Below are 13,124 nucleotides of genomic sequence, written 5' to 3'. Positions count from 1 at the left end.
TACACTGTCTCTACATCACGGTAACAACTTTATGTCCACTGACTGCTTGGAGGGTATGTAACATTTGGTAAGGAGGGTGCGGGGAGGCAACAGGCGGACATCTCGTCACTGTGTGTCGGGTTTTATGACGTGTGTTACATAATGACCAAACTAAAGGCCGGACTACAATCGAGCTGTTTTCAGTCACTCTTCTCATGTTTTCTTGACAAAATGTGGTTTGGAGACCAGGCGTTGGGTGACAAAGTCATTTATTAATATGAACGTCCAACATCAGTTTTCCCATATGATGTCTGGAATTGTGCTTTTACACAGCAAAACAGGAGTTTTTTTCTCCGGGAAATAGTCCGTGTGGTTTAGGCGAGGGGTAATGTCTGGGTGGAGCGTGCAGGAAGACGATGACTCATCCATAATAATAACCGTTTTGACTTCAAATCAATATTACATGTATTTGGACATATTAAAAATTTCAACATAAGAGTGAACAGCAATTTACAGATATGCAGAAATAATTATGAGGACAGCTACAGTCTATGTAATGTCATCAACACGACCACTTGGCTCACTGGCTTGGCGTGAATTTACCGGACATTGACCTGCTTTATTCACACATGGGCTCAACTGGACATTACTCTGATTTTGTACTAGGATGCTGGCAATCTGTTTAAAGTCCAGGGGCCGTATTACAGAAACTTCCTACCTTAAGTCTTAAGTTAAGATAGGATATTTCTCAATTTCATACTACAGAAGAGAATCCTAACTAACTTTAGGAATCCTATCTTGTCTTACTTCATCCTATCTTATCTCAGGTTAGGAAATCCTAAATACTCAATCCAACATCGGTTAACAACTTTTATGTCTGTTACCTAGCAACCGATGCCACTTTTCTCATCTCGCTGAGGTAAACGGCTTTTAATCGCTGTTTTTTGGTAGTTTTTTTTTTATGAAACATAAACTGAAAACAGAGCAGAAACAACAACTATCATTGAACTTCAAGTCAGATGACTTAGAGGTGTTTGTAACCTCCGTCGAGAAATCCAAATCCACATAACACTTAACTCGGGAGATTAAAGACAGAGAGTGGGCTTAAATAGTCGACACAGTCACCGCCGCATTTCCACCATCAACATCAAAGACTTGCATTAGGATCCTTTTGTTACATCAATCTTTTACATTATAATAATGAGACATTATCTAGCGTTACATCACCTACAGCCTTTCTACTAACAATTGTTTTGTCACCAAACATATCGGTAGAATCAACTAGGTTCCGCCTTTTGACATTTTGTTCATTTTGTAAAAGCAATTAAAGAGCAGCCATGTGGATTAAACGAGTTAGCAAACACTACCTGGTGGAAAAGTAAAGTTAGGAGAGTTTATTTAAGATTTTACGAAGTTAGGATGCTTCTGTAATACACTTTTCTTATCTAAAGTTAGGAAAGGAACATTGACCTAGGAACTGTTGATCTGTAATGGCCTTTTTCCTAAATCACTTCCTAACCCTTATTACCATGGTTACCAAACATTTAGGATAGGATCTGCCGGTTTTAGGAACTTTCTGTAATTCGGCCCCAGATCGACTAATCCAGACACAAACAGCTCATCTGGTCCAGAAAGTTCATGGTAACAGCGCAAATACAATAGCTCTCCATTAATTCTTCTTCCATCACAGAGTACTTTATGCTGCAGAGGGGTGCCACAAAGTGTCGTCACAAAGCAGCATCTTGTTAATGTTTTGGATCTTTTCAGTGCAACACAAGATGAAGTGAGCTTGATATGTTGGTCAGTCTTTCAGGACTTCACTTCATCCACTGCTGACTGTTCTTCCCCCTGGTGGCTCTTCATATGTGTTTTCAGACAGTGGCTCTGAGTGAAGGCTTTGTCGCAGACGGTGCACTGGTAAGGTTTCTCGCCGTTGTGGGTCCTCATGTGGACCGTCAGATGTTCTCTGCGAGCGCACGCTTTCCCACAAACCCCACAGACAAACTCTTTGATGCCTGAATGGGTTGTCAGATGGGCTATGAGAATACTCTTTTTGTTAAAAGTTCGTGCACACTCTGAGCATTTGTACGGTCTCTCTCCAGTGTGGATTATCATGTGTCTCTTCAGAGCTCCTTGAGATGACAATCCTTTACCGCATTCGCTGCACATGATCTTCTCCTTGCTGTGTGATTTCAGGTGAACTTTTAACCCACTTCCTGTGGGGAACGCTTTACAGCAAATATCACAGAGGTACGTTTTTTCTCTCTCTGTATGAATTTTCTCATGTTCCTTTACTACTCCAGGAGTTAAAAAACGCTTCCCACAAACCTGACAGCTGTATCGTTTTTCTCCAATGTGACCCAGCTTGTGTCTGGATAAAGATCGAAGGTTACCGACAGATTTACCGCACACATCGCAGCTGTAAGGCTTCTCACCTGTGTGGGTCCTGCTGTGAATCCTCAGCTGCTCTTTGACAGCAAAAGACTGATGACAGACATCACATTTGTGTGGTTTATCCTCCACATGCTTCCACTGGTGAGTCCTCAAAGTAAAACTGTTCGTAAATGCTTTATGGCAGATATCACATTTGTATGGTCTCTCTCCTGTGTGTACAGCAGCATGACCATTCAGACCAACCGCAGTGAGGAAAGACTTTCCACAGACGTTGCAGCGGTGTGTTTTCTGGTGACTTTGAAGGTGACTCCTCAGCTCCTCTACAGACTCTGGATGTTCTCCACACACTCCACAGAGCCTTTCTGGATCGTCCACATGACTCCAGGCGTGTTTGATCAACATGTTCATTGACCCACGGAGAGCTTGGCAGACTTTACAGGACAGAGGAGCGTCACTCTTATCAGTCGACGCCTTCGGAGACGACTGCACCTGTTTCTTTTTCTTTGTAATGACTCCTGAATGTTCGACTTGTCGCTTCCTTGTTGTCTTTGATGGGTTCAGTTCAGTGTTGCTCCCCCTCAGCTCCTTGTCATTCTTGTCTGGTTTCCAGTCGTCATCTCCGTCATCTTCCTCCACCTCATCATCATCATCATCATCATCTCCATTGTCCCCTTCGCTCTCAGCTGCAGAAGAAAGGGCACTAAAGTCATCTGATGTTCCCAGTTGCTCTCCATCTTCCTCTGTTTCCACTTGTTGCCGTCCCGAGTTGCTGGATCGAAGATCTGTTTTGTTGATCTCCACATTTTCTAGAGGACTGTTGAAGGTAGAAAAAACGAGTCCCATTATTTAAATGCCCCTTCCTCTTTGGCGGTATTAAAATGTACTAACTGGGGTTACATGTTTAAAGATGAGTTAAACATATTTAGCACAAGAAGAGAAGATAATATACACTCACCGGCCACTTTATTAGTTACACCTGTTCAATCGCTTGTTAACACAAATCAGCCAGTTAAAGCAGCCAGTCACATGGCAGCAGCTCAATGCATTTAGGGATGTAGACGTTGTCAAGACAACTTGCTGAAGTTCAAACAAGGGGACTTTGAAGTGACTTTGAACGTGACATGGTTGTTGGTGCCAGACGAGCTGGTCTGAGTATTTCAGAAACTGCTGATCTGCTGGGATTTTCAGGCACAACATCTCTAGGGTTTACAGAGAATGGTACATGTCAGAAGTCAGAAGAGAATGGGCAGAGTAGTAACTCAAATAACCACTCGTTACAACCAAGGTATGCAGAATACCATCTCTGAACGCACAACATGTCGAACCTTGAAGCAGATGGGCTACAGCAGCAGAAGACCACACCGGGTGCCACTCCTTTTAGCTAAGAACAGGAAACTGAAGCTACAATTCACACAGGCTCACTAAAACTGGACAGTAGAAGATAAAACGTAAAACTTTGCCTGGTCTGATGAGTCTCGATTTCAGCTGCAACATTCAGATGGTCAGAATTTGGCCTAAATAACATGAAAGCAAGGGTTCATCCTGCCTTGGATCAACGCTTCAGGCTGGTGGTGGTGGTGTAATGGTGTGAGGGCTATTTTCTTGGCACACTTTGGGCGCCTTAGTACCAACTGATCATCGTTTAAATGCGACAGCCTCCCTGAGTATTGTTGTTGTTCATGTCCATCCCTTTATGACCACAGTGTACCATCTTCTGATGGCTACTTCCAGCAGGATAATGCACCATGTCACAAAGCTCAAATGATCTCAAACTGGTTTCCTGAACATGACAATGAGTTCACTGAACTCAATCCAACAGAGCACCTTTGGGATGTGGTGGAACGGGAGATTCTCATCATGGATGTGCAGCCGACAAATTTGCAGCAACTGCGTGATGCTATCATGTCAACATGGACCAAAGTCTCTGAGGAATGTTTCCAACACCTTGTTGAAAGTATGTCACAAAGAATTAATGGAGTTCTGAAGGCAAAACGGGGTCCAACCTGGTATTAGCAAGGTGTGCCTAATAAAGTGGCCGGTGAGTTTATAATGCCTATAAAAAGTATTCACCCCGTTTGGATGTTTCAACCTTTTGTTTCTTTTATACATGAAATCATGGTCAATATAATTTGGCTTTTTTGACAAGAACTTGCAAAAACAAAAACCCTCTTTAATATCAAAGTGAAAACAGATTTTTACAAGCTAATGTTTGACCAACAGGTAGAACAGCCAGCATGGGGTCGCTTTTATGTGAAGAGGCAGAAAATTTACAATAAAGCCAATTATACCAAAGCAATTTCTTTGAAAGTGAAAATGTACTTGGCAATAAACCTGATTCTGATAAAACACCACAAGCATTTCCTTCAATTTTGAATTTCTTTAAACAGTCAGAACTGACCCACAACAAATTCAAGAAAAACAAACAAATAAACATTATCCACAGATACACTGTGGATATTTTGAGCAAGTGTTGTCCAGTAGTCATAGTAGTTTAAATAAAGATCATTCAGAGTTCAGAGAGCAGCTTTTAGCTTTAAGGAGGTGATCTCAGAATGAGGGACTGGCTGGACCTGCAATAAGGGATGCAATTGTTACAAACTCCTTTTGAATGGTTCGCCAGTGATGATTGTCTTTGTAATTAATGTAGTGATAAGTGACAGTCGAAATTAAATACATTATTTTTATTTGATACTGACAGCTGTTTGGGGGATTGTATTTTCTTTTACTGTACTGAAAGACTTATAGGTAATGTCTACTAGACGCTATGCTTGGCGAACACCAAACACAGCACATCACCACAAACACTCCACCGTGAAGCATGGTGGTGGCAGCGTCATGCTCTGAGGATGCTTCGTAGCAGCCGGCCCTGGAAGGCTTGTAAAGGTAGAGAGGAAGATGAATGCAGAAAAATATCTCCAAATCCTGGAGGATAATCTGACTCAGTCTGCAAGAGAACTACAATTTAGGAGAAGATTTATTTTCCAGCAAGACAACGACCCCAAGCATTCAGCTATAGCTCTGCAGAAATGGTTCAAAGACAACAAGGTGAATGTTCTGGAGTGGCCAAGTCAAAACCCAAATCTCAGTCCAATCAAGAATTTGTGGCTGGACTTGAAAAGATCTGCTTTTAACTGTTTATTAGTAGTTTATTGACACCCAGCTCCAAAAGATACCATGGTCATTATATTTTTATTTTCACTCACCTTGCCAGTGGCCTGTTTTTATCATTTCTTGTGTCATTGGTGGCCTCGTCTTTTCTCTGCGAAAGAAGACCAGGGTTATAATTCTTGCCTAGGTTATGATTTACTTTAACATACTCTCCTTTTTAATTAAAATGTTTAACATTACAACAGCTGTAAAAGTTGTGAGAGGATATCCAGGACAAAGGAGAGGTGACTTGATGTTAATATATTCATAAATAAGCAAGCTATTGAAATTACAACATTGCAATGTGCATAATTAATTGATGCATTAGAGTAATCAGTTAATTAGACAATCGTGTAATTGCAGTAAAATGCAGTCTGTTTAACGGCTGCAGTCTGAGCCGTTCTCCTGGACCAATTCCAAAACCTTTGGCGCCCATTGGTCATTTAAACCCCAAAATATGTTAAAATAGGGCCAGGTAAAATACCACAAGTACTGTGTGCACAGAGGAAGAAAATATTTCAGGCTGCGATTTACACACAGTACTTACCCGTAGATACATTTACTGCTGGTTTTATCTGCACATGCAAGGAAATATCACCAGAATGAAATTTTGGTAGGGTCGTAGCTGAAATAAATGGATGATCTACCTGTGCTCGGATATAAAGGGCAAATCTTCCTTTCCTTCTGGATTTAATGGACCTTTGGATATCCTCTGGTGTCAGTGTATTTAGTTTCAGTGGCGTCAGTGTCTTGGTTGCGTCGGTGGTAAAGACATCAAACCGTTCGGGCAGTTGAGGGAAGGTGGACTTCAGCAGGTCAAGGAAGTCGGGCTCCTGCAGGGCTCGAGGACACCTCAGTTCCTGCACCGGGCGCTTTAACACTAACATGCAAACAAATTCATCACAATGTTTAAGGAACAAAACGTATTTTAAAGACATTCTGACAAAACTGCAAATCATTTTTCAGCCCAGTGGAAGCTGGAATCTTAAATCTACAGTATCTCATAGTAGTGAGTGTACAGCTTGTATAACAGTGTAAATTTGCCGTCCCCTCAAAATAACACATCACACAGCCATTAATGTCTAAACTGGCAACAAAAGTGAATACACCCCTAAGTGAAAATGACAGCAGCTCCAAACGACAGACCTGTGGGTTATAGGAGAATCTCCTTTTTCTGGTCTGGTAATAATCACATTGCTAGGCATACTGAAACGAGCTAGCTTAGCGTAGCTTGAGTGATTTTCTTTGGAGGTGGGAGGGGCAGACAGCATGTTGCCTGTTGGCGTCGTTTGGGCTGAACTGTTGAGCACAGCTGCACTGAGAACATTTTCTTCCACAGAGTTTAAGCTCTACTTGTTCGGTTTGTAATGCGTACATCACCGAAAGTCTCGTACCGAACAGTTCAATACGAATACGTGTTTTGTTAGACCCCTATTTAAAATATAAGTAATTATCTGTTCTGTGTGCAGCATTAACAGACTACAACCTTGTGTTGTATAATGACAAAAATCAAATTCTAGTATTCTCAGCAATCATTCAACATCCTGAGTGGACATTTCACTTTTCTGTTGGACTCTTACCGCCTTTTGTGAGCACACTGGTCTGGGAGTCCTCCAAGAGACAGACTCTGAGGTTTAGATGACTCCGCCTCCTGCACTTCCTCTTCACAGACTGACCTCTGCAAGGAAATAATCCAGTCAAGTAAAAAATCTAAACAATCCTTCACTGCAGTTCTGCATCAGAAATATTGTGTACCTTGTATTTGTGATCTGCTGACCCGGGTCCCACAGACCCTCCTTATCTAGACTGGTGCTCTGTACTGGCTCCTCAGGAGACTCCTCCCCCTCATCTATATCCTCCTCTTCTTCAGAGTAGCCTGAGGTGTCCCGTCTCCCCGAGTCCTCCACATCTGAAAAAACATTAACAGTGAAAGAGTCAAACATTCTGATTCTGTAACAGTATGACGGATCAAGGCAACAAAATGTAATTCATGCACACTTTTCTTTTTAAACATACAGCAGTACAGCAGAAGAAAATGAAACTTATGTAAGTAAAAGTATTGATGCACAGGAGTCATCAGCCTCACACTTGCTAGTATAGAATATCCCCAGTAACAATAACTCTCAACCAAAACCAAGTATTTCAGGACACACAAAAGCCCACTCACATCAGACGCCATCACCCAGAGCTGCTGTCATGCCATAATCTGCCACACCGCCTGTCTAAGTGCACAGCAGACTGGAGCAGATCCAGAAATGAGTGGACTTTGTACTGAACTGACCATCGATTTTTAATCAAACTGAGAGATACTGAAAGATTCACACCCATGAACTACAGTACTTGTATGAGTGAATGTACTGGACGTACGTGTCTGCTGTGCTTCCTCCTCGGGGAGTCCACGTCCTCCAGCCTCGTCGTCTTCAGGTTCATCTGGATCAGAGACAAAGGTTGGGTCATGTATCCATCAGTATGCTACTCACCACACAGAAGACTTTACATGAGAAACAGAGAAACAGATGTAAATCTTCTGCTCTGAAACATGAAGCTTTGCTTTAGAAGTGAACTGTGGGATTAGATTAGGGGTGTCTAAACCATGTCCCACGTGAGTTGTCCTCAAATTAAAATGTTTTGCCCACTGACAATAATTTGTCACTATATGTCAACAACAATATTCACCCAAAGTCCAGTTGCCCTTGACTTTCTTTGGATAACTATGACCTGGATGACTGAGAACCTTCACACACATTAGTTGTGAACATCAGGTGTCAAATAATTTTATAATATATAAATAAATTTCTACTGCTTTAGTTAATTTAAAGATTCAAATTTTACACAAAAAGAAATAAACAAACAAGTGAGTTTCTAAAATAATCATTAACGATTAAACATTTATGTTACAGTTATAAAACGGGCAGCTCAAATCAAGCAATCTGATTGGTTCATAGTAGTGATATACTGAGCGTATAATTCCTTCGCACATATCTGTATCACTCTGCAACAAACAGGGTTAGAGTTATAATCTGAGCTTCTTGGAGGTCTCACACACCATTTACACATGTAATTTAGTGGCGTCTAAATAGAAATTGTGTGTAACCTGATTTCTGTATTGTTTCTGAAAGATCATTATCTTAGTCTAAGATAATGATCTTTCAGAAACGATACAGAAATCACACACAATTTCTATTTAGACGCCACTAAATTACAACATTCAAAAAAACTACACTAGCCTTGGCCTCAACATTACATGCACAGGGAGCTTCAACATGGCTGTGAAAGATCTGAGGGACAAAGCAAGGAGATCTTTCTATGCAATAAAAAGAAACATTAAAATATATATTTCAATTGAAATCTGGCTGAAGATTTTCCAGTTTGCACTAGAACCAATATGGTAGCGAAGTCTGGGGGCCAAACCTTAATAATGAATTTGACAAATGGGACAAAACAATCATATAATCTTTCCACACTGAGTTCTGTAAGAGCATGCTGCAGGTGATGTAGATGCTGGATCATAAAACACCAAATAACCTGTGCAGAGCAGAGCCCGGCCAATACCCCCTCTTACTAAAGATAACTTACTTAAATTTTACAATCACTTAAAATCAGTTAACCCCCAGACATATCATCACAAAGCCCTAACATACCAGGAGCTGAAACCAGAGAAAAGTCCCCAACAGCCTCAGGACAGCAACACCAACCCAAGCAGACCAAACCAAATTATCAACAAGCAGAAAGAAAAATATGTTGAATACTGGAAAGAAACAACCAAAACACAAAGTAAATTACAATGTTATCTGACCCTAAAAAGAGAATTCACACTGGCAAATTACCTGAGTACAATAAAATGTCCCAAACCAAGAAAAATGTTGACAACATACAGACTGAGTGAACATAGCCTGGCCATAGAAAAGGGTCGCCACAGACAGAGCTGGCTACCACAAGAGGAGAGACTCTGCTCCCAGTGTGACACGGGACACTTTCTAACCTCATGCCCCAAATATAAAACACTAAGACAAAAACACTTTGCAAACATTTCCCAAATATACACCAAATTTGAATTTATATCACACACACTTATCCTAAACGCTTATTATATCACAGGTAAGGGGGATGCCAGCCCTTCACGTCAGGCTGAACAACGCCTCTTAACTGTGATATAAGCGTATACAGGTGCCGGTCGTATAATTAGAATATCATCATAAAGTTGCTTTATTTCAGTAATTCCATTCAAAAAGTGAAACTTGTATAATGTATACATTCATTCCACACAGACTGATATATTTCAAGTGTTCATTCCTTTTAATTTTGATGATTATAACTGACAACTAATGAAAACATTAACCTTCTGTAACATTACGATGGTTACCATTAACACTATTATAAATATCTGTACCATTTTTCATTTGGTCTATAGCAGCATTACCTTCACTGTGTGTACCTCTGTGTGTGTATTGTGTAGGCTGCCTCCCTCCCCTCTCTCTCTCTCCTTACATCTCTCTCTCCTTACATCTCTCTCTCTCTCTCACCCCAACCGGTCGAGGCAGATGGCCGCCCACCCTGAGCCATGGTTCTGCTCGAGGTTTCTGCCTCTTAAAAGGAAGTTTTTCCTTGCCTCTGTCGCCTAGTGCTTGCTCTTGGTGGGAACTGTTGGGCTTCTGTAAATAACATCACAGAGTACGGTCTAGACCTGCTCTTTTATGAAAAGCGCTGTGAGATAACTGTTGTTGTGATTTGGCGCTATATAAATAAAATTGAATTGAATTGAATTGAAAACCCCAAAATCAGTATCTCAGAAAATTAGAATATTGTGAAAAGGTTCAATATTGAAGACACCTGGTGCCACACTCTAATCAGCCAATTAAATCAAAATACCTGCAAAGGCCTTTAAATGGTCTCTCAGTCTAGTTCTGTAGGCTACACAATCATGGGGAAGACTGCTGACTTGACAGCTGTCCAAAAGACGACCATTGACACCTTGCACAAGGAGGACAAGACACAAAAGGTTGTTGCTAAAGAGGCTGCTGTTCACAGAGCTCTGTGTCCAAGCACTTCAATAGAGAGGCGAAGGGAAGGAAAAGATGTGGTAGAAAAAAGTGTACAATCAATAAGGATAACCGCACCCTGGAGAGGATTGTGAAACAAAACCCCATTCAAAAATGTGGGGGAGATTCACAAAGAGTGGACTGCAGCTGGAGTCAGTGCTTCAAGAACCACCACGCACAGACATATGCAAGACATGGTTTTCAGCTGTCACATTCCTTGTGTCAAGCCACTCTTGAACAAGACACAGCGTCAGAAGCGTCTCGCCTGGGCTAAAGACAAAAAGGACTGGACTGCTGCTGAGTGGTCCAAAGTTATGTTCTCTGATGAAAGTAAATTTTGCATTTCCTTTGGAAATCAAGGTCCCAGAGTCTGGAGGAAGAGAGGAGAGGCACAGAATCCACGTTGCTTGAAGTCCAGTGTAAAGTTTCCACAGTCAGTGATGGTTTGGGTGCCATGTCATCTGCTGGTGTTGGTCCACTGTGTTTCCTGAGGTCCAAGGTCAACGCAGTCGTCTACCAGGAAGTTTTAGAGCACTTCATGCTTCCTGCTGCTGACCAACTTTATGGAGATGCAGATTTCATTTTCCAACAGGACTTGGCACCTGCACACAGTGCCAAAGCTACCAGTACCTGGTTTAAGGACCATGGTATCCCTGTTCTTAATTGGCCAGCAAACTGGCCTGACCTTTAGCCTATAGAAAATCTATGGGGTATTGTGAAGAGGAAGATACGATACGCCAGACCCAACAATGCAGAAGAGCTGAAGGCCACTATCAGAGCAACCTGGGCTCTCATAACACCTGAGCAGTGCCACAGACTGATCGACTCCATGCCACGCCGCATTGCTGCAGTAATTCAGGCAAAAGGAGCCCCAACTAAGTATTGAGTGCTGTACATGCTCATACTTTTCATGTTCATACTTTTCAGTTGGCCAACATTTCTAAAAATCTTTTTTTTGTATTGGTCTTAAGTAATATTCTAATTTTCGGAGATACTGAATTTGGGATTTTCAGTAGTTGTCAGTTGTCAGTGTTAATCATCTCAATTAAATGAAATAAACATTTGAAATATCAGTCTGTGTGTAATGAATGAATATAATATCTGCGTTTTACTTTTTGAATGGAATTACTGAAATAAACTTTTTGATGATATTCTAATTATGACCAGCACCTGTGTATATACCACAGCCTGTCGTGAGCTATAAATAATGATTCTGCTGAGTAACTAGTTACTAAAGTCAGTAGTGGAGTAAAATATTTGAAGCTGAAATGTAGAGAAGTGGTATCAACTATGGAGAAAATTAAATTACAAAGTTACCTCTAAACTTAATTACTGTAGGCTACTCATGTTGGCTTTTTACTTCTGTTAGTTTTCACCATTTTTCCTGTTAGAGCATTATAGTAGTTTGTTTATAACAGATTGAAATTTAATAGTAATAAAATCGTCTTACTGCAGATTCAAAGTGCTTAAACCTCGACCATTAACAATAAAAGGCTCCTGGTCCAGGACTCCCCTGCTCCAGACTTGTATTATCTTAAATCACCAGGTTTTTGAATGGGGTTTGGTGCAGTGTTAAAACAACAGCAGCTGTTAAGCATAGTGTTTCATGTGGTTCCTAGTCTGTTCCCCACCTATCCTACAGAGAGAGACCCGAGGCTGCAGCACCGCCTCCAGCTGCCTCCTCTGCCGGTCGATCTCCTGCCTCAGACCCGAAGCCTCCTCCTCGTACCCGGCTACGGTTCTCTCCACAACCGCGAAGATTTCCTGCGCGGCTGTTGTCAGTTTCTCTGCGATGAATCCTCTCAGGATCTCCGTTTTGGACAGTTTATAGTCCACAGAGTCCACCGAGGAGACAAACAGCACGTTGACTGTTTCCATTTGTTCCGAGAAAGTCTCAAGTTTGAGCAAAAACAGAAATCGCCAGCGCGAGATGCGCACGCTCGCTAATGTTGTCCGACTGAAAACCATCTACAAACAAAGGTTCCGCTGAAGCTCCCTTGTTCTTCTTCTTCTTAGCTGCTAAGCATATTTCTGCCCTCCACAGGACATAGTTTGAACAAAATTCTTACTCTTACTAAAATTTGGTTAAAATAATAAGTACATTTACCACATAATACTCTGAACATATTTTTTTGTAATGTTTAGTGAATCCAAACAATACATTTTCCCACCGCAATGCAAATTGAGGGTAAATATGGACAACAATGACTTGAGACACTTTGCTCCAAAGTTTCCTGGTATGTGGGCAAGACCAAAATAATACATCAGTGTTTCATTTAGTTCTCCACAGAAAGTACAGCTGATGTTCAGGTCCTTTTTCAGTTTTTGCAGGTAATAGTTAGTGGGGTAAAACCTGTGAAGCATTTTGAATGAGATCTCTTTGACTTTCTTGGTTAAAAAAATCTTGTGGTGCAAAAGCCAAATTTTTCCCAACAAATCTCTCCAACAAATGAGGACCAATATGATACAGCAGGGGTGTACTGTTGAAAAAGTTGATGAATTGCCTTTTTCTTACTTTTATGTTGCAGCGAAAAACAGATGCTCCCAACAGTTGTTTCCTTCACA

At 41.2% G+C, this 13,124-nt stretch overlaps 1 protein-coding gene across 1 annotated transcript; it reads right to left on the bottom strand.

Annotated features, from left to right (window-relative positions):
• Positions 1-231: 231 nt before the first annotated feature.
• Positions 232-12,498, bottom strand: LOC119912279 (zinc finger protein 436-like). Its single transcript, XM_038731409.1, has 7 exons — positions 12,191-12,498; positions 7,888-7,950; positions 7,276-7,429; positions 7,101-7,198; positions 6,168-6,400; positions 5,577-5,632; positions 232-3,187 (listed from the first exon to the last, which is right to left on the bottom strand). Exons 1-7 carry the CDS (start codon positions 12,435-12,437, stop codon positions 1,789-1,791), a joined length of 2,250 nt encoding a protein of 749 aa, XP_038587337.1. The 5' UTR covers positions 12,438-12,498; the 3' UTR covers positions 232-1,788.
• Between the last annotated feature and the right edge of the window lie 626 nt (positions 12,499-13,124).

This window comes from Micropterus salmoides, unplaced genomic scaffold (assembly GCF_014851395.1).
Source record: "Micropterus salmoides isolate LMB-PRFRI ecotype aquatic unplaced genomic scaffold, ASM1485139v1 Ms_hic_scaffold_2, whole genome shotgun sequence".
Lineage (NCBI taxonomy): Eukaryota > Metazoa > Chordata > Actinopteri > Centrarchiformes > Centrarchidae > Micropterus > Micropterus salmoides.
Note: the sequence above shows the minus strand (reverse complement) of the source record. Positions and strands in the feature narration are given on the sequence as shown.

Excerpts from the sequence above, each read along its gene's own strand:
- LOC119912279 (XM_038731409.1), bottom strand. The coding sequence starts at position 12,437 with ATGGAAACAGTCAACGTGCTGTTTGTCTCCTCGGTGGACTCTGTGGAC. Across the intron at positions 7,199-7,275 it reads CAGCAGATCACAAATACAAG|AGGTCAGTCTGTGAAGAGGA; the intron begins GTACACAATATT and ends ATTTCCTTGCAG. Across the intron at positions 6,401-7,100 it reads CAGTGTGCTCACAAAAGGCG|TGTTAAAGCGCCCGGTGCAG; the intron begins GTAAGAGTCCAA and ends TTTGCATGTTAG.